Consider the following 20689-nt stretch of genomic DNA (forward strand, 5'->3'; position numbering starts at 1 on the left):
TCTGTTGATTGTTTAAGAAGAAGAAAAAAAAAAGCTGGACTTCCGGCGAGCGGTAATGACGACATCGGCGCGCGACGTGCCCTCGCCCGCATACCTACCTACTAGTGACGGGATCTGTCGTTCACTTGAGTAAACGAATCCATTCCGGATCGTTCAGTAAAAAGATTCGTTCAAACGAATCGTTCAACGAATCGTTCGCCCCCCTCATCTCCCTCCCCGTCCAAATGAATCGTTCGGTTACTGAACGGGAAGTGACGTTGCCGAACGAATCACCAAAGACCGCTTCGCAGTATAACTGAACGGGAAGTGACATTGCTTGGTCCCTCCCTCTCTTGCACATTGACCACTCGTCGTAGTTTCAATAATGAGTGACAGGTAATATCATTCTGCTTTCACAGACAGCCTCGTCTCCCTCCCTCCCGCTGCTGCAAAAGCGAGGGAGAACTTTCGCGTCGTCTGTCCTAGTTCTATGGGCTCAAAATCATGGCTCGTGCTTGCATTTCGATTTAGGACACGGTTAAACATTTTCCTTTTGTGGGAGGAGTGGGGGTTTGGGGTCGGGGGCGCACGGACTTTCTTTAGCATGTTCTCGATCACATATACAATGCTGCTGCTAGCCTGCTACCAGCCAACGCAGCATGCTTGCTGTCACGAAAATAAAAATACATCGAAAGTTTAATTTCTAAATGGAACGACCAACACATCATATTTACCTCTCGCTCTGTTGTATTTTTGTTTTCATGCTCATCACTATTATTTTTAGTCACTATTGTTAAAACTATAAGTGTAAATAGCTAGTTTTCGAATGTGCTGCTCTGAAATAAAGACAATACTGCATTTTGATATTTGACAGTTTAATTGCAAATCAGTATTAAGATGATCGTATTGAATTTTTGCACTGGTATTAATAAATAAAATAATCCGGTCAGCTCCCCTGTCGTCCCCGCATCTCAGATCGTCAAATGCTGACGAGAAATGGTTGTTTGCTCTTTACGATGTCGCCTTTCTACCCTTATTAGTCTGTTAAGAAAAATGTAGACATATTGCGACATCTCCCGTGTCCGCGTGCGTTGTTTTGGGGCGCTTGAGTAGTGCATGATGGACGGATTGACATAATTTGTCAAACCAACCAACACCTGACACGGGAAAAAAAAATAAAACACTCGGAAAAAAATGACATGTATATACAGTTTCATTGCAAATCAGTATTATGGTGATCGTATTGACGTTTTGCACTGGTATTAATAAATAAAATAATCCGGTCAGCTCCCCTGTCGTCCCCGCATCTCAGATCGTCAAATGCTGACGAGAAATAATTGTTTGCTCTTTACGATATCGCCTTTCTACTCTCATTTGTCTGTTAAGAAAAATGTAGACATATTGCGACATCTCCCGTGTCCATGTGCGTTGTTGTGGGGCGCTTGAGTAGCACATGATGGACGGATTGACATAATTTGTCAAACCAACCAACACCTGACACGGGAAAAAAAATAATAAAACACTTGGAAAAAATGGACATGTATATACCGTTTCATTGCAAATCAGTATTATGGTGATCATACTATTCTTTTTTTCTGTGCACATATGAGGTAAATATCGCTGCCATGAAGCCTCCATATAGTGACAGTTCTTTGCCCCCTTCATTGCTGTCACGCGACCGCAGCTCAGCTTTTGCTTGCCTCGTAGCTACCCGTGTTTTAAATTACTGTAAATTTGATAGTATGTCGTAATGGGTAGTCCCGAGTCTGTTGAGAAAAGTAGTACACTAAACCATGCTCGCTAGATTTGTGTGGTGTTTTTGTCTTTTTGAGCTGCATTTGATAGGCTCCACGTTAACAAATATGTGACAAAGTCCTTTCCTTTCATTTTTTGATTCGTTCACCGCATAGTCATTACTGGAAAGTCACGTTAGCAGCAAGCTAGGTCAGGAACCGGAGGACCGAGTCACTGAACGGGAAGTGACAAAACTCAGTCTTGCCCCCTTGCCTGCACGCTGGCTGCTTATTGGCCACACGTGGAAGTGAGTGACATACGCCCTGATTCTGTTTCCGGTCCCTCCCCTGCCCGCGATGAGGCTGGCGTCTGATTGGTCGTGTGCGATGTCAGAAGACGCTGTCGCTTGCTCAACGCCCTCCCACGCAGTGAACAAGCACCAACGTCATAGAACGAATCAGTGCAGATGGTGATTAGTTCGGTCTCGTTCACCCAAACAATTCGTTCAAAAAGAACGAATCGTTCGCGACCGATACAACACTACTACCTACGCTGGGTCACCCTCCGAAAGCATGAGCCGCAAGTGGGCGACCTTGTCGCTGGGACTGGGAGCGGTCGTCGGCTTCTCGGTCGGCCGCCTGTGGAGGCCGTCGGGCGTCCGAGAGGAAGAGCCGGGAGGCGCTCTCTTGGAGCTGCCCGTGGTTCCGGTCCCGAGCGTCCACGCTGACTCCGGACTGATGGTATGGTATGCAGGGGCGTCGCTAGACCTAATACAATACTGGGGCAGTGGCGAGCGAGCACGCAAAACGTGTCTCTCCCTCCCGCACGTATCTGTCATAAAGAGTCAGAAATAGCGATTTCAATTATAATCAAACCAAAAGTTTCAGTAAAAAAGTGACTTTTTTGGCCATCAGTATTCCAAATCAAAATTGGGACATTTGTTGATCGTCTGCTCAGTGCTCATGCTCATCAACTTCTGTAATAATAGGCTCTATTGTTATTTGGTTTGATATTCCCCGAGGGACGTGAATACAGTGCCTTGCAAAAGTATTCGGCCCCCTTGAACCTTGCAACCTTTCGCCACATTTCAGGCTTCAAACATAAAGATATAAAATTTTAATTTTTTGTCAAAAATCAACAACAAGTGGGACGCAATCGTGAAGTGGAACAACATTTATTGGATAATTTAAACTCTTTTAACAAATAAAAAAACTGAAAAGTGGGGCGTGCAATATTATTCGGCCCCCTTGCGTTAATACTGTGTAGCGCCACCTTTTGCTCCAATTACAGCTGCAAGTCGCTTGGGGTATGTTTCTATCAGTTTTGCACATGGAGGGACTGACATTCTTGCCCATTCTTCCTTGCAAAACAGCTCAAGCTCAGTGAGGTTGGATGGAGAGTGTTTGTGAACAGCAGTCTTCAGCTCTTTCCACAGACTCTCGATTGGATTCAGGTCTGGACTTTGACTTGGCCATTCTAACACCTGGATACGTTTATTTTTTAACTATTCCATTGTAGATTTGGCTTTTTGTTTTGGATCATTGTCCTGTTGGAAGAGAAATCTCCGTCCCAGTCTCAGGTCTTGTGCAGATACCAAAAGGTTTTCTTCCAGAATGTTCCTGTATTTGGCTGCATCCATCTTCCCGTCAATTTTAACCATCTTCCCTGTCCCTGCTGAAGAAAAGCAGGCCCAAACCATGATGCTGCCACCACCATGTTTGACAGGGGGGATGGTGTGTTCAGGGTGTTGAGCTGTGTTGCTTTTACGCCAAACATATCGTTTTGCATTGTGGCCAAAAAGTTCCATTTTGGTTTCATCTGACCAGAGCACCTTCTTCCACATGTTTGGTGTGTCTCCCAGGTGGCAAACTTTAAAGGAGACTTTTTATGGATATCTTTGAGAAATGGCTTTCTTCTTGCCACTCTTCCATAAAGGCCAGATTTGTGCAGTGTACGACTGATTGTTGTCCTATGGACAGACTCTCCCACCTCAGCTGTAGATCTCTGCAGTTCATCCAGAGTGATCATGGGCCTCTTGGCTGCATCTCTGATCAGTTTTCTCCTTGTTTGATAAGAAAGTTTGGAAGGACGGCCGGGTCTTGGTAGATTTGCAGTGGTCTGATGCTCCTTCCGTTTCAATATGATGGCTTGCACAGTGCTCCTTGAGATGTTTAAAGCTTGGGAAATCCAAATCCGGCTTTAAACTTCTCCACAACAGTATCTCGGACCTGCCTGGTGTGTTCCTTGCTTTTCATAATGCTCTCTGAACTTTAAACAGAACCCTGAGACTATCACAGAGCAGGCGCATTTATACGGAGACTTGATTACACACAGGTGGATTCTATTTCTCATCATCGGTCATTTAGGACAAGATTGGATCATTCAGAGATCCTCACTGAACTTCTGGAGTGAGTTTGCTGCACTGAAAGTAATATTGCACGCCCCACTTTTCAGTTTTTTATTTGTTCAAAAAGTTGAAATGATCCAATAAATGTTGTTCCACTTCACGATTGTGTCCCACTTGTTGTTGATTCTTGACCAAAAAATTAAATTTCATATCTTTATGTTTGAAGCCTGAAATGTGGCGAAAGGTTGCAAGATTCAAGGGGGCCGAATACTTTTCCAAGGCACTGTAAGTGACGGACGTTGTATTACGGTTGTTGTGGGCCGAGTGCCGGAAGGAAAGCAATAAAAGCTGACTCAAGTGAGTTCAGGAAATAAATTCTGTGCTTTATGAATAGAGAAAAGACGGAATTTAACAACTTCCATCTTTCCTTCACCTCTGCTGCTCTACAAAATGGGGCTATATCACTGTAACTTATGCAATGAATCCATTTCTCAACTTGTTTGGTGTGACCTAAAAGGGGTTTAGCTTACCTCTCAGTTGTCCTTGCTGCTGAGAGCAAATAACGTTCTAATATTTATTTGGAAGAGTAATGCTGTTTGAGTTTTATAGAAATAAAAAATAAGACATCTTGCTACAGATGACAAGCACCACAGCAACAAATAAAATGCTTGTGAAAGCAATGGAAATGATGAGCACACATAGAAAATTGTTACATCCCAAAGATAGGCAAGGAACTCCTACAGATTGCTTGTATTCCTTTTGGTCCTATAACACAAATAGCATCAGTATTGATACAGTTCAAATACCACATATGATTTGAGCACAATATTAGACAAAGAGCCTCTCACTCAAATGGCATTCATTGTATTCATAGCCAGTAAGCTAAAAGACACTTCAATTTGCGACCAGAGTAGTTTAGCGCCGTTTGCCTGAAACGTTGCACTGAAATGGACAAGCGATGGGAATGGGTGACCGACGAACATCGATGCAGAGGCAAAAACCAACAAGAAGGGCGGGCAGTTTATCTGGCACCGACCTGTAAAGCAGGTGGAAGATGTCGTCGACGGACGACGTGATTGGCACCAGAATATTGGTGCCGCTTTCACGTGTTGTAGGAGTCATGGAAAAAAAGGATTCTCTATTACATGGTGTCTGTAAAAAGTCACTCAACTTGTGATGTATGGTTGGAGCATTAAAATAGGCTGCCCTTTTTTTTTGTACTGTAGAAACCACGTTTTTATCCCACATGATAACAACTTTTTATGATGATTATTATTATGCGACGTAGACTTCAAACCTTATTTATACTGGGTCACTGCAGATCAATACATGTGCTCAAGTGAAATATGTCTGGCAACGCCCATGACGTTACGGTACAGCGATGGTAGACCTGCCGTAAATGAACAAACGTTCATTGGCTCCCGCCCGCTCACCTGAAATGGATTGGACGTCTGTCTACTAGTGATTCCATTCACGGCAGAAGCGCGAAAACCTTCAACACCCATACCGTACTAACCTCAGGGCGGCCATGTTGGGCGAGGTTCCCGTCAATGCATTGACATTTCAAATCAAGTCATTACTATCTTATTTGTATTTGACGGACGTCAACTCATCGGCTATTTACTCATTGGCTGCCATTGACGGCGATGAACTCATTTAAAAAGCTTTCATTGAAGATCCACACGATTGGAGTTCCTATTAAAAAAAAAAGAACATTTTTGTTTTTTACTTTATTTACGTAGGGTCGAAAATCTTGATACCGAGTTGAAAATGTTAGTATCGGACACTTTTCATTTGCCTCGCCGGTTTCATCTCTTTGTCGTCGTAGTTGAGTCGCGGCCCCGGCGGAGGCGGCGCCGTGATGAAGTACGGCTTCCCGTCCCTCTCCAACATTCGAACGCGAGAATCCTACGTGAGTTCGTACGACCCGAGGACCAGGACGCCCGCGTGGGTCGCGGAGCGGATCGCCGGCGACGCGCTCGGCGGGACGGCCGACAGGAAGAACTGCGACTTCAAGGAGGACGACAGGTGGGCGGGGTCGGGGTCAGAGTAGGCCGCCGAATTTGTCAACGCGCGTGCGTCTGCGCAGCGTCCACGAGTTCCATCGCGCCACCAACGCCGACTACAGGGGGAGCGGCCTGGACAGGGGTCACATGGCGGCGGCCGCCAATCACAAGTGGAGCCAGAAGGCCATGGACGACACCTTTTACCTCAGCAACGTCGCGCCTCAGGTAAGGCCCGCTTTTCAGTGACCGACTGCGGCTAAACAAAGTCATCAAAAATGGGACTTTGGGAGTAAGGTATTAGTATTACAACTAGTGTTGCACCGATACCATTTTTTGGCCCCGACACCGATACCGATACCACCCCGTTTATATATAATCCCCCCCCCCCCAAAGAGCTACATAATTGGATGTGAAATCATTGCTATCAAGGCTTTGTCAGGCTGTTGCTTACCTTTGCAAAATAGGAAAAAGACTAGTACAAAGTATAATACTAGCCCAACAGTCAGAAAGTAAAAATAAATTCATCATAATAAACTCTGAATGAACTGAGTAAACTTTTTTAAACCTCTCAAAGGCCAAACAGTGCGACTTTCATGAAATTATTGTCACATTCTGCTGCTGGTTAGATTTTTGTAGTGTTTTGTTGCTGGGCTGTTAGTGGGGGCGTTCCTGACGTCACACCTGAATCCAATGCGGGCTCATCAACGCAGCATTTAAGCACGGGTGATCTCAGAGAAGGCTGCCGAGATATTTGCTCAGCTGATCGCCGTTTGACATCTCGCACTATAGTCTCGCTACATTTGCTTGTTACGCCCCTGCATTGGGTTTTTTCCTGTTAGTGTGCTGCACTCGTTTGTAACATCTACCCTGTGCTGGTATTTGAGTGTTTTTATTTTGGCTTTTTGGCTCGCTGCCTATCGTCTTAGTTAACCTTCGAGTTTGTAGTATTGAGCTCCGTCGACCTGCTGTCACGGACTCCTTTTGTTATTTCTACTATCCCGCGATCGCGTGTTATTTTTTGTTTGCAATCATTAAACCCTTGTACGTATCCCCCGCTTGTTGTGTGCTAACAATTATAAGTAATAATAATTGACCACAGCCTTCAGTCTTTCTATTAGCCTCCTTTTTTTGGGGAGGGGGGGGGTCCCTTATTTCTTTTTCTGAAAGGTGGCAACCCTACTTTGGGAACAGTTCCAAATGACTGCAGCATTTGTTTAAGCAAAAGACAAAGTAAAGTTGACGTAGTGAACTGACCAGAGATTGTTGCACCAGTCCAGCGCCCTTCCTCTGGATAGCAGTCCTGCTCTTGCAGGTTCAAACTCGTTGTGTTCGTTCACGTTTCGTCTTCAAATGTTTTATCAGGTTCGAGGTATTGAAACTGGCCGATTTAACTCCACATCTCGAAACTTTCAGGCCGCAAATCTTGCACGCAGCCATTGATTTTAATCGACGGGATTTCTATTTGGAAATATTTCCCGACGGCCGCCATTTCTCCTGGTTTATTTTTCCTTCATATGAAAAAGCAGCCTTGTGATTGGTCAGGAGTGGCTCTTGGCCCGTTCTCATTGGTCTGGAGCAGGCCAATAGCGATAGTTGCTTGGTGTTCAAGTGTCATCACACAACACAGAGACAGAGTGTAGTGAGCGCCAGGAGAAAAAAAGGCTGCGGTCAAATGTTATAATAATGGACCGGTAAATGGTATCGGCGCAGTCTTTGTTGGTACTCGCCGATACCGATACCACCATTTCGGGCCGGATCGGTGCATCTTTAATTACAACCCATGACTCTAATTTTATAATATGACGAAACTATTTTCAATGTATGATTTTAATCTCAAAATCATTCTTAAAGGTTTGACTGTTTTTCTTAGATTATTACAACATATTCTGCTAATATTTTTGCCCGTAATACAGCTTGTGAATGGTAATGGTGTTATACTTATATAGCGCTTTTCCACCTTTCAAGGCGCTCAAAGCGCTTTACACTATCTCGCCATCCAGCTACTGGTGACGCAGCACCAGGAGCAACGTGGGGTTCAATATCTTGCTCAAGGACACTTAGGCGAGTTCATCAGGGCAGAGAATTGAACCCGCAACCTCTGTGTTGGGGGACAACTACTCTACCACTGAGCCACGCCACCCCATGGCGCAGACACTTGCGGGCATGTCTGTCAATGCTCAATCCAAACCTTTATTGCTTTATTTTTGGACAAAAACATTTGGAGTCAACCCATAAAATTAAGACAAAACTTCAAAGGGCATTTTAAAATTATAAGTGGAAGGATTTCAAGAGGGCCCTTGCATTCTTTCTAAAAGTGGCCCTCGTGCCAGACTTGTCACGTACTGGCCGGACTCGTTTGTGCGCAGAACCCTCACTTGAACCAGAACGCTTGGAACAATTTGGAGAAGTTGTGCCGCTCGCTCAGCAAAAGTTACGCCAACGTCTACGTGTGCACCGGGCCGCTGTACCTGCCCAGGTGAGCGACCCTACCTCCCGAGCAGAGCCGAGCCGTCGAGCGAGCGACTGAAGCCGGCGCTCTTTTGCAGGCAGGAAGCCGACGGCAAACTTTACGTCCGCTATCGAGTTCTGGGGCGGAACCACGTGGCCGTGCCGACGCACTTCTTTAAGGTCGGCGCCGTCCTACGTTTTCCCGCCAACCGTCGCGATGAAAATAACTTTATTTTTAGGGGCCTGTTGTTTGTCAAACACAGGTGTTGATCTTGGAGCGGCGGGGCCTCCCGGGCGTGGAGCTGCGCTCCTACGTTCTCCCCAACGAGCCCGTGGACGAGAAAATTCCTCTGGAGCGTTTCTTGGTTCCCATAGAAAGCGTGGAGAGGGCGTCGGGCCTCCTCTTCGTCCCCAACATCGCCAGGACCGGCGGGGGCCCGGTCACCGTCAAATCCGTCCAGAATGCCATCGGGTAAACGAGTCGACCCGCGCCGAAGAAGGTCGCGTTTAGGAACGCCGGGACTGATTGTCATGGTATTTTCACCATGTGTTACAGCAGATATTATCTGTCGCGTGGCCGTTAAAATCATTTACGATAGTCTCGTAAAACATCGGTAAGTATGCCGGGTTGTAAGTGTACACGCCTGCAGCCTTTGTGCATGGGCTGGTCACAGCCTAGCATAGTCGCTATGCCTAGTGACCTCCAAATGTCTCCAAACTAAGAAATGAGGGAAAGACCCTAATCACTCATGATGATGAACAAATCATAAACCCATCACTACTGTGTCACCAGAAAGTTACAAAAAAAAAAAAGTAAAAGAATTGATTCAAAATGCATCTTGGGAATTTTCACTCATTGGCAAGGTCTCAACTCTGGTCCTATGATTGCCCACCTGTATTTGTAATGCTTTGGTCACCCCCCCTAGTGGTTCTTTACGTTAATGACACATTTTGACACGTTTCAATTTCTTTTATTGATATGGAATATTATTTAGGCACATTTTAAAGCTGATTATTCACTGAATGGAAAACCTTGAACTTGTTGCATTTATCAGGATTAAAGCATCCCGTGGGGCATCGCAATACAATTAGCAGTAATATGTTCACGTCCACGACCGCATATCGGGTCGATATCGGTACCGCATCGCTTTCATATGTGTGAAAAAGACAAATCTAATCATGATTCTACTACAAAGTAAGATTGACTTGTTTAAAATGCCGCCGATAGCTCAGAAAAACAGATCACTGCTGCCTTCCCATTGAGACATTTGTTGTGATGAAAAAAAAATAGGAGTCGCTTTACCAAATGAAGATGGCCACTTGCAATGTAGCCAACAGAACGATGAGTCACTGAAGAGCGAGTCCGAAAAGACAAAAAAAAAAAAAAAAAAAAAATGTGGCACGGTTTCGGCCGGGCCGCATAAGTAGAGCGGCTCCCGTTTTTGGGGTTTCAGTCCCGACGGCTCTCCGGACTCGGGGGCGTACGTACCGCACTTTTGACGGCCCGCTGCAAGAGCCACGCGCCGAGGTGCACGGCCAACAGCGAGCCGGCCGCCGCCCACGGCCAGTTGCGTCGCAGCCACCCGCCGGGCTTCATCCGAAAAGGTTACTCGCTCTTGGCGGGCTTCTTGTACAAGTGGGGGCGGGTCTTGAGCTGGTACCACCCGGCGTAGATTGCGACCAAACTGGTGCCCATCACAATCAGGACCTTGTAGTTTTTCCACACACCCATGGCGCCAAATCCAACTTTCCTAAGGAGGATTCTAAAATGAGTATTATTTTGATAGTCGGTGAATTGTTTCCGGACAGTGTTGACTTAAATTTGTCCAAATACTAATACGACCACATTTTTTTTCTTTGTTAAATAGACAGTTGCTTTTATTTAGCTTTAGGTAAACTTTAATTAAAAAGCAGCAAAAAGTTTTTCCTCAACATTTGCAATACTACTCTATGGATTTTTAAAAATTATTTTGAATAGAAATCTTTTAAAATATTAAAAAATGCTGAATTTTTCCTTTGAGTTTTTTAATTAAACCATCAGTAATAAAAAAAAAATACATTACAAACATTAGTGTATTTTTTACTTCCTGTTTGTGCCTCTAAAAAATAACCGACCATTTTTCCTTTATAATAGAAAAAACAATATTTACAACCAGGAAGCTATAAATAAAAAAAATTGAGAATTTTGTGGTCAACAATGTCTAAAAGAGTCATTGACTATCAAAACACTTGTCAATTCATTTGCTAGTCAATGAGTTGTCGATCGGTCGTGTAGCAAGTACTAGCAACAAACACGTAGGCCGGCCGAGCACTGGTGTCAAACAGACTGCATCAAGGGCCAAGTGGGTGCAGGTTTTCTTTCCAACCAATGAAGAGGACACCTTTTGAACAATCTGATGTCTTAATGGGCAATCAGTTGAAACAAGCAGCACCTGACAAAGTTTAACAGAAAATTCATTGGTTAAACTGTTTGCGCGGTATCGGTTGGAACAAAATCCAGCACCCACTTGGCCCTTTGAGGAACTGCTTTGACACCTACGAGTCGGAGGGGTAAAACCTGCCTTACGTCAAGTTTGACACGAACGAGAATGAAAAACACGCTTCGTGCAAGTTGTTGTTGAACGCCTCCCAAATTTTACGTAGGCGCGTTTTGTGGCATTTTTGTCGTCGCTCCGTTGGAGCAATGTGCCATCTGAAACGCTTTTTACGCGCGTGGGGTCAAGAATTGTTCGAAAACAAGAAAGTCATTCACCTTCAGGACGAGAAAACACCGATTCCTCCACAGGCGGCGGCGGCGGCCATCTTATCTGCCTCTACGGCGGCCGCGGTTTATTGGCGATATCGGTGCTTTAGCGCCAACGCCGGTGCGGAGGGTGACTAACAGGCCGCCTGTGCAAAAATGATCAGCGTCCGTCCGAGTGACGAAATCATTTGAATAAAACCCGAGTTTTACAAACGGCAGCTACGCTCTTGTACTTAAAAAAAAAAAACAAAAAAAAAAAAACACAGCAGTCGCCACAATTTAGTCATTGTATATGTCATTATATTGATATTATAGTCAAAGGAGAGAATGTACTTTGAAAAAACTTGCTGAATTGAGAATAGATGATACAGTCAATATTGTTATATTTACTTATTTTTTTAAAAAGAAACGTTGGTTCCAGCTTCAAACTTTAATCAATGTGGGCGCTGTGCTGTGCATCCATTTTTCATCATTCCACAACAGCACTTCTACTTTGAAGCTAAACATATACAGGCCACTAATCTCGTGGTGTAGCTGTGTTAATGAGCCTTATCAACATCTCCCACATTCTTTGTAGAATGTCAACATGACAAGTCCAGTACAAATCCTGCTTACCGATACTGTCATCTCAAAGTTACAACAAGATGGATATTTCAATGTAACATGAACACTTCCTTAATATATATCGTTGCTCTTTTGTCGGCGCAAAAATCATTGAATTTCAAATGGAAAACGCTACATAAATGAAACATCACCCATCCAAAGAGTAGCCTTTAGTGGAGAAAACATTTCCTACCGTGAAATTAAAACGAGCATATGTTCGCTTTTCTGTAGTCTATCGATGCCAAACAAAAACAGGGAGAGCTTGAAATCTGCGCTTCTGACTGAAATAATTGATTTTATGGGTGCGTCTAAGACACCGCGTGATTCAATGGGCTGGCGTCAATGTAGCACTTCCAACTAAAAGCTCGTGTGCGTGTGTGTGTGTGTGTGGGGTCACCTGGCTGTATTGTTACATCTGATCGCTATCATGGAGTTGTGTGAGTATTGCTGCGATCTATTACGTAGAATAAAGAGGAAAGGACTGTAGTGTAGGCCAAAGTAGCGGAGTAAAGGTGGCCTTTTCTTCTTCACAAAGCTACTCGCATCAGTGTCAAAAGTATGGTGGTAAAAGAACTTTTTTTTCCTCAAAAGTGACTCAAGTAAGGCGTTACTACAAGCTACCTGTTTAAAGCCTAGCTGTGAGGGAGGCCCCATGTTGCAACTCTTCATTCACCTTCTTCAATTTTGCCCCTGGTTATTCCTCCTCAAGTCTCCACCAAGCCCAAATACGCCAAAAGAAATGTCTCTTATTCCCGGAGTCGTCAAGGAGACGCGTCACTTTGTCGGCGATGCATTATTCAACACGCGATGTGCGCGGGATCACGTTTAGCTGTTGCCTAGGGTTGAGAGAGCTTACGCCGAGGTCAAACGACACCATTTTGTTGGGTGTCGGGTAACGAGACGCCGTGTCGCAGAGGGCTCGACGAACCGAAACGGACTTCTTTTACATAGGCCGCACGGTATTACACTCAAATTGATTGATACTGATCAGTCGTGCTCTACGCAATGACTAGAGTCAGCTCCTAAATGAATTCATTGGCTGATTTGCACTGGACTAACCCGATCAGATCTGGTCTAAAAGGGAACATTGAGCCATATTAGCATTTGGATCAAGCCAGCGTTTTCGACCAACAAGCCACAACATATTCAGTCTTTGACCCAACAATTCATTTTTTAAACAGAAATCACTTCTTTATTCACTGAAAAATCCAACATTTGACCAAAAATCCAACATTCTTTGAGCTGGTAGTACGTGCTCGTCCGTCAATGTCCATTCCAAATGGTTAGAAACCTTTATTTTTGAAGGAAAACCTTTGAATTTTACAGACGAAAACATTTCAAGTCATCTAGACATTTTGAGAGGACTAAACTATGACTAAGACCAATCATTATTTGGTCCAAAAGACTCAAATGAAAAGGACTGCCAAAATCAACACCGCAGTCAAGGTGGTGTCATCGACTAACGCCGAGACCAAATACGTCATAGATTTACGAGTCATTTTCTTGAGCCCTTTTGAATGGATTCAACATTTGTATGTCACTGCTGCTGATTTAGAAATCAAATCCACAACTGTGACGGAGGCCAGAGGCAAATACTGCAGATCAGAAGGTCTTCCAGCGCACGGCCGACAAGATGGCGTGCACAAAGTACAGCAGCGCGGTCACGTACGAAAACACCTGAAGACACAAGCGCACAACTGTCAATTAAATGCATTTACGCTCAGCCTAACGAATGATCCAAATAGCCGTCAATCGATGGATGGCACCCACCCATTATTATGTTCAAGTACATCATTTGAAAAATGGAATCAATTTCCTTTCTTAAAATACTTTGGGCCTCCACTTTAAATATCTTCATTCTATACGTTGGCAAAATTTGCATTTATTTTTCAAGTTATTGTAGTAAAAAAATGAAGGGGTGCCAATAACGGCAAGCGGGACCCTTCCGTATGTACGACGGACGGCGTGCGCGACGGACCACGGCCGAGATGTCCAGCCGGTAGTTCTGCAAGCTGCCGGCGTGCCGGATGTCCAGCGTGACCCCCGCCAAGGACACGGAGGCGCTCAAATAGAAGACGGCGGCCACCAAGTGGTAGCCGAAATCCTGAAAGACAAAAGCCACCTTTTCTAGACCGAGCGCCCGCGGCGGCGGCGCCGCCGAAGTATTACTCACTGCCGCCGCCCAGCCGCTTTTGTTGGAATGACACCCGCACAGGAAGACCAGGCTCCACAAAGACGTGACGACGAAGCAGAAGACGCTGACGAACATCACCCAACCTAGCGGGTTGGCCGGAACCACCAGGGTGCACGCCACCAAGATCCACACCAGAACCCCCAAAACCTAAACACAAAGATAGGAGCGGCGTATGCTATTGTATGGGCGTAGGGACAAAACACTAGCGACTTTTCTGGAGCCTCAAACATTCAACCAGTCTTATATAATGACTTTGGTTATATACAGTACTGTGCAAAAGTTTTAGGCAGGACACCTGCCTAAAACTTTTGCACAGTACTGTATACATTTTTTTTAAATTATTAAATTTATTAGGATCATGGAAGCTTCCACTTGGGGAAAATATATACATACAGTATATCCTGTATATACATAATATAATAAAAATATACAGTACTGTGCAAAAGTTTTAGGCGGGTGTCCTGCCTAAAACTTTTGCACAGTACTGTAGGTCATTTACTGGACTGTCTCAGGAAATTAGAATACACAATATTCTAATTTTCTATGTAAAGGACGTCAGCCAAGGTCGGCCCCCCACATTTTTACCACGCCAAATCTGGTCCCCTTTGCAAAAAGTTTGGACACCCCTGCTTTAAATGGTGGATTAATGTACAGGACTGTCTCAGAAAATTAGAATATTGTGTATTCTAATTTTCTGAGACAGTCCAGTAGATTGTCTTTCCATATGCTGTATGGATAGAATTGACCCTACCATTACGAGGTGAATTAGTGTCATTATGTTCAGACTTACATTTACCCCTTTTTCTTGCTGAATGTGCTGGTCCGTCCCCCGTCAAATGTATGTTAGATTGCCCCCCCCCAACACCAACGCACACACACAACCTGAACAGAAATAAATGCCGCCCCCTTTGAAGAGGAGGGATATTAGAAGTCTTTTCGGCCAGCAGCAGCAGCAGCAGCAGCAGGAGCAAATGAAAGTCATGTAAAAAGACGTCAATGCTGTGGACGGTGGCGACCACGCCAATTTTGCTACCGACAGTCTAACCTGCATCAGAGATAGCATAGCATTAAACTGTACGAACTTGTTAACCTGCGAAACTCGAGTAAGCTGTGAAAACACACCTCCTTAAAAGAGTTCAATTCCCATGGGTTCGGTGTAAATCGACTAGAAATACATGAAATGAGCTGCCAGTGCTTCAAGTCAATTGGACTCTGATTTCTTGAAATAAGAAAGTAGCGAGCTGAAAGTAAGATTAACGGATTTATTTATGGTCTAGTTACAAATTTGCAGTGTGTTTTCTACTGCTATCGTAAATTGAAGTGTGAGAAATATAGCGAACTGTGCCGGAAACTATAGAACCAGCGAGACGTGCTCAAGAAGCTGCTTGGTGAGAGAGGACCCAGTCTGTGAGGAAAGCGTTGACAGTCAAAAAAACACATGCTGCTTCTTTTCTTGTAAACGGCCTGGTTTAGAAGGAAAGAAGGCTAGAGCATGTTTTGAAACCAATGACCTGTTAGTGCATTCATTGAAATATATTCAAATCATTTTCTCCTTCAAACTTTGCTTTTATCAAAGAATGCTCCCTTTGCAACAATTACAGCTTTGAAGACCAATGGCATACTAGCTGTTCATTTGTTGAGGGAATCTGGAGAAAGTTCACGCTTCCAGAAGCACCTCCCACAAGTTGGCTTGGCTCGATGGGCATTTCATACAGTCAAGCTGCTCCCACAACAGCTCAATGGCTTTGAGATCTGTTGACTGTGTTGGCCACTCCATTACAGCTGCCTGCTTCTTTCCTAAATAGTTGGAGGTCCGCAGGATGAAATTGACTCCAATCGAGGATTGTCCACAGGGCGTTGCAAAATGGAGTGATAGCCTTCCTTATTTCAAATCCCGTTGACCTTGTAGAAATCTCCCACTTTACCGGCACCCCAGACCATCGTCCTGCATCTCACAACTGTTCTTCTCTTTGATCCAAAGTCAAACACCTCAAACGATGATTAGTCTGTTCATTACACTTTTGTTTCAATCTTCCTCTGTCCAATGTCCGCGTTCTTTTGCCCATATTAATCGTTTCCTTTTATTAGCCTGTCTCAGATATGGCTTTTTTTTTTTTGCCACGCTGCCCTGAAAGCCAGCATCCCGGCGTGGTCTCTTCACTGTCGACATTGACACCGGTGTTTTACGGGTACTATTTGATAAATCTGCTGGATGAGGACCTGCGAGGCATCTATTTCTCAAACTAGAGACTCTGATGTACTTGTCTTCTTGCTCGGTTGTGCAGCGGCGCCTCCCGCTTCTCTTTCTACTCTGGTTAGATCTTGTTTGTGCTGCTCTCTGAAGGGAGTGGTTCACAGTATTACAGGAAATCTTCCATTTGTTGGCAATTTCTCTTATAGAGCCTACCCACGTACCACGTGCTCGCTGTATGGTTCCGCCCACTTGTCCGTCAAAACATAGTGTTAACCTGTTACGGCTACGTACATTTCTCCTATTTACGGCGTGTTTTTCTGCTCCTTAACATTAATAATCAAAATGGTGAAGGCGTGTGTGGCTGTTGGTTGCACTAACAGAGAAGATGGAAGGAGAGACTTGAAGTTTTACCGTATTCCGAGGGATCCAAAGAGGAGAGCGAAATGGACGGCTGCAATTCGACGTGAAAACTGGACACCAAAAAATCACCACAGACTATGTAGTAGTCATTTTATATCCGGTAAGATGCATTTAATATATATTTAGAGGGTTTTGGCCTGACAACCACAATTAAGATCATTGCTAGGCTAATCGCCGACAACATACGACGTAGTACGACATAGTTTCAAATTCAAGATGTTTGTGACTTCCCTTTCTTCCACCATCGTTATTTTTTGAATAATATTTAGCTGGTACCAAGTGAAAGAAACTGGCCTCGTCTACGGGGCTGACAAATAACCACAATTAAGATCATTGCTAGGCTAATCGCCGACAACATACACGTATGTATGTAGTGAGAGTGCTATCGCTAAACCATATAAACATTAAAAGCCCTAGCTCCATTGACAAATGACATGAAATACATTAGACTTGACAGTGGATGTTAGCAAGAACAAAAGATTTTGAATTGAAAATTTCGTAACTCACCTTCCGAGCACAAGATTCCTGCCAAATTTTCGTGTACGAGGACCTGTTTCACCCAACCAGCAACGTAGCATTTATAAGCCTCCAAGCTCTTAAAGTTTTTCAAACTTTCGTGAGAATAGGCTGATTTTGTGTGGACAAGATAGTTGTAAATATCTGCGTAGCAGATGTCAGGCAGACAGGGCGAAGACAGTGGGTCGAAAAACATCGATTTGGGCATCAAATATGGATCTGGCGACTGTATAGAACGAAGCTTTTCCTCATAACGCCTTTTATGCAACAGATCCAGTGAGTGCGGCATCAGAAAGCACCGGGTCTTCCATGAAATGCATTTTAAATTCCGCCATCAATTGAAAACAATGCTAATACAGAGTCAAAATGACGGACAAGTGGGCGGAACCACACAGCGAGCACGTGGTACGTGGGTAGGCTCTATAGAATAGCCTTCATTTCTAAGTGCAGATTGTCAAGTTTCACGTTTTCTGGCCATTTTGAGAGTTGAATCAAACCCACAAAGGTGATGCTCCAGATACCCAACTAGCTCAAAGGGAGATCAGTTTTATAGCTTCTCTAAGCACCTAAACTGTTTTGAACTGTGCACACATAATTGCACAAGGTTTTCTAATCATCTGTTATCCTTCTAAGGCAACTAAGCAAGCACAATGGACCATTAGAACACTGGAGTGACGTTTGCTGTAAATGGGCCTCTTTACAAAACGATGTAGATATTGCATTAAAACCGGACGTTTCCAGCTAGAATAGTCATTTACCACATTAATAATGTATAGAGTGTTTCTGATAAGTATTTATTGTCGTCATCATCATCGGTATCATTGACAGTTACAAGATGTGATATGATTGACCCGAAGAAAAAAAACGAAGAAAAAAGACAAGGGCTGACGGGAGAAGCAAATGCTTATCAAGTCCAGTCCCCCTTTTCTGATTAGTTGAATGTTATTTTCATTGAAAAAAACCGTGCTTTTCTTTTAAAAAGGAGGATATTTCTAAGGGACCCCAAACTTTTGTTTGATGCATTTTTTTCCTGATAAAGTTTATTATTAGCGCAAGCTAAACCTCATACGTGCAAAACCAGCCGCGGGACACTCGAGGCTCCCTTTTACTCGACAATACCGATAGGCCGGCCGGTGGGCCCGGAACGGCTGGCGTTGCGACGGATGGCCGTTTGACACTTCGAGCGCTGGTCCTTTTTTGAAACATAGCAATGAACAAAGGCAGGTGGCTAAATCCAAAGTTCTGCGTGAATATTTCAACCCGGCACAATCCACAATGAATGTCGAATCGACACATCGGCTCGATATTTTTACCGCAACCAGATATGTGCTTCGGGCAGAAAATGTGTTCGTCTCTCCAGCAAAAAGAAAAAAAAGCTGGATCATTCCATTTGTCATTTTCAGGTTCTAACTGCTAAAGATTCAAAGCTTAGTTTTCCCCTGTTTATTCATCATTTCAAGATTTGATCAATGTTACAATTGTTTTATGCATTCATATTTGACGTATCACACAAGAGTCACTATTATTTATTTCCACAAGCTCTGTCATTTACATTTTTAAAAACAAGAGGACCGCAGATATTTTTTTGTCCTTGCCGTTTTTATACCAAAGCGAGTGCTTCAAAAAATGGACCTTTTGCTATACCGTTCATTACAAGTTTATAAAGATGTCAAAATATAGGCACGTTTTCTTGTTCCATGACATTTTATCGTGTTGGGAGGGAGTTGTCTTTTTCATACTGTACGACAGATCAACAAAAATGCTTTTTGAAATTGTTTTTTATGTCTAGTAACTTCATTTTTCATCAATGAATGACTTTTTCTGAGAACGAAGTCTTTACATTTCGGAAGTAACATCTAGTTTATGACTCTGGCTTTGACATTTGAGCTGGACATGTCATTATTAAATGTAAAATATTTATTGCACAGTAACAGGTACCCTTCAATACAGTATGTGCATGCAGGGTATTGATTTCATTGGATAAACTTCATGTCATGTGTTTTTATTTCATTTTCAATTTTTCTTTCCGCTTTTCAAACCACGAAGACTTATTCTATTTTTAATGATGGCGTTTCTTTCATGCTCACCATACGTTTGCTGGCTGTTCAAAAGGTGTACGAGGAAACAGGAGTGCCAGACAGACACAAATCCATCAAAAGTGAAAGAAATTCATGTTTAAATGATGAAACGAAAAGAAACGAATGTTGGAGGGGGAAAAAAGAGAACTTTTTGGAAAAACTGAAATCCATTTCAAAACGAATAAATATACAATTGATTGACATATATAATGATTGATTGAATCCAGTTTGGTTTGATTGATTGGCGCCGCGCTACCAACGGAGTTACCAGTTCGGGTAGGTAGAGGAGATCCGGTAGGGTCGTGCAGACGGCGGCGCCTGCGGGCAGCTCGGCCACGATCACCGTGGCGCCGGTCGCCTCGTGCAGGGGCTCGGCCGTATTAGATGCCATCGTGACCGAAGGACGGACGAAGCAAAAAGAAAAAAAAAACACACACACACACAGTAGAGGACTGAAGAGCGGGCGCCGCAGATGAGTCTCACCCACGGCTGCGGCTGCGGCTGCGGCTGCGGCTGCGGCTGCGGTTGCAATTGCGCCGTCGCCATGACGCTGCCCGCTGCCGGTTTTGCTTTCATTTGATTGTGTTGCCGGGGAGACGCCGCAAACAGCGAGTAAAGCGCCAAAGAAGGGCTCATCTGCCATGACTGCTGCTGAACAGAGAAGCGCTCCAAATCAGAACATTGATAAATAACTATACCACTTTTTTTTTTTTTTGCTCCAATATCTACTTTTTAAGGAGACAACCTTCCGTGATCTACCTTAACAAGGGCCTGTCGCATAACCAAACAATGTTGCTCAAACAAAAAAACAAAACTTTTTTGAAGCCACAATCTAACATGGACTGGAGTAATCGCAATCGATGTCATGAGCCATGTACCGTCCATTGTTTGTGTTCTGATGAGAATATAGCAAAAGCGCAACAAGTTGGTTGTATATTCTTTATAGTTGCTTTTACTTTTGTGCTTTTTTTTTTTTTTTTTACTCCAAGAAAGGGAAACGACGTCCAACATCTAAAAGCCACTCCGAAGTGCAGGTCGGCTCATCAGCGCAGCGTATAGTTCGGTGACGTCAACAACGAGGTTAGAACTTATTCCTAACCAGTCGTTCCACCTGACCGATTTAAAGTAGTAATGTGAAGTAAGGTTGGCCAACCATGTTTTTGAATAATATCAATGGCTAAACAGTTAGAAGCATATTTTCGTTATTTTTTTTTTTAACGCAACCCTTCCAGATTCTTTGTTTAACCCATAGCAACGCCCTTGACAACGAAAATGCTTTTCTTCGACAATCTTCGGAAATAACGTCACACAGAGAACTGCGAGGGAAGTCCGCCATACACACAGTATTGTTGCATTGCGTCTCGGTAAGATGCCACGGCGGTGTGTGGCAATGTATTGTTCTCAATTTAAAGAAAAGTTGTATGAGT

The 20689-nt window shown here is 43.9% G+C and overlaps 2 protein-coding genes across 3 annotated transcripts; one reads left to right on the top strand and one right to left on the bottom strand.

Annotated features, from left to right (window-relative positions):
* Positions 1-28: 28 nt before the first annotated feature.
* endog (endonuclease G) lies at positions 29-14381 on the top strand. Its single transcript, XM_057831393.1, has 7 exons — positions 29-98; positions 2261-2453; positions 5889-6088; positions 6150-6291; positions 8433-8542; positions 8613-8694; positions 8778-14381. Exons 2-7 carry the CDS (start codon positions 2286-2288, stop codon positions 8988-8990), a joined length of 915 nt encoding a protein of 304 aa, XP_057687376.1. The 5' UTR covers positions 29-98; positions 2261-2285; the 3' UTR covers positions 8991-14381.
* On the bottom strand, positions 13052-19664 carry LOC130913087 (myelin and lymphocyte protein-like). Of its 2 annotated transcripts, XM_057831397.1 has the most exons (4): positions 19531-19664; positions 14034-14201; positions 13839-13964; positions 13052-13537 (listed from the first exon to the last, which is right to left on the bottom strand). In XM_057831397.1, the coding sequence occupies exons 1-4, from the start codon at positions 19651-19653 to the stop codon at positions 13463-13465; spliced, it is 492 nt and encodes a 163-aa protein (XP_057687380.1). In that variant the 5' UTR covers positions 19654-19664; the 3' UTR covers positions 13052-13462. The 2 variants fall into 2 exon arrangements, with proteins under 2 accessions (XP_057687380.1, XP_057687378.1); XM_057831395.1 differs by having other exon boundaries at positions 13052-13964.
* Positions 19665-20689: the final 1025 nt, after the last annotated feature.

This window comes from Corythoichthys intestinalis, chromosome 3 (assembly GCF_030265065.1).
Source record: "Corythoichthys intestinalis isolate RoL2023-P3 chromosome 3, ASM3026506v1, whole genome shotgun sequence".
In the NCBI taxonomy this organism is placed as follows: domain Eukaryota; kingdom Metazoa; phylum Chordata; class Actinopteri; order Syngnathiformes; family Syngnathidae; genus Corythoichthys; species Corythoichthys intestinalis.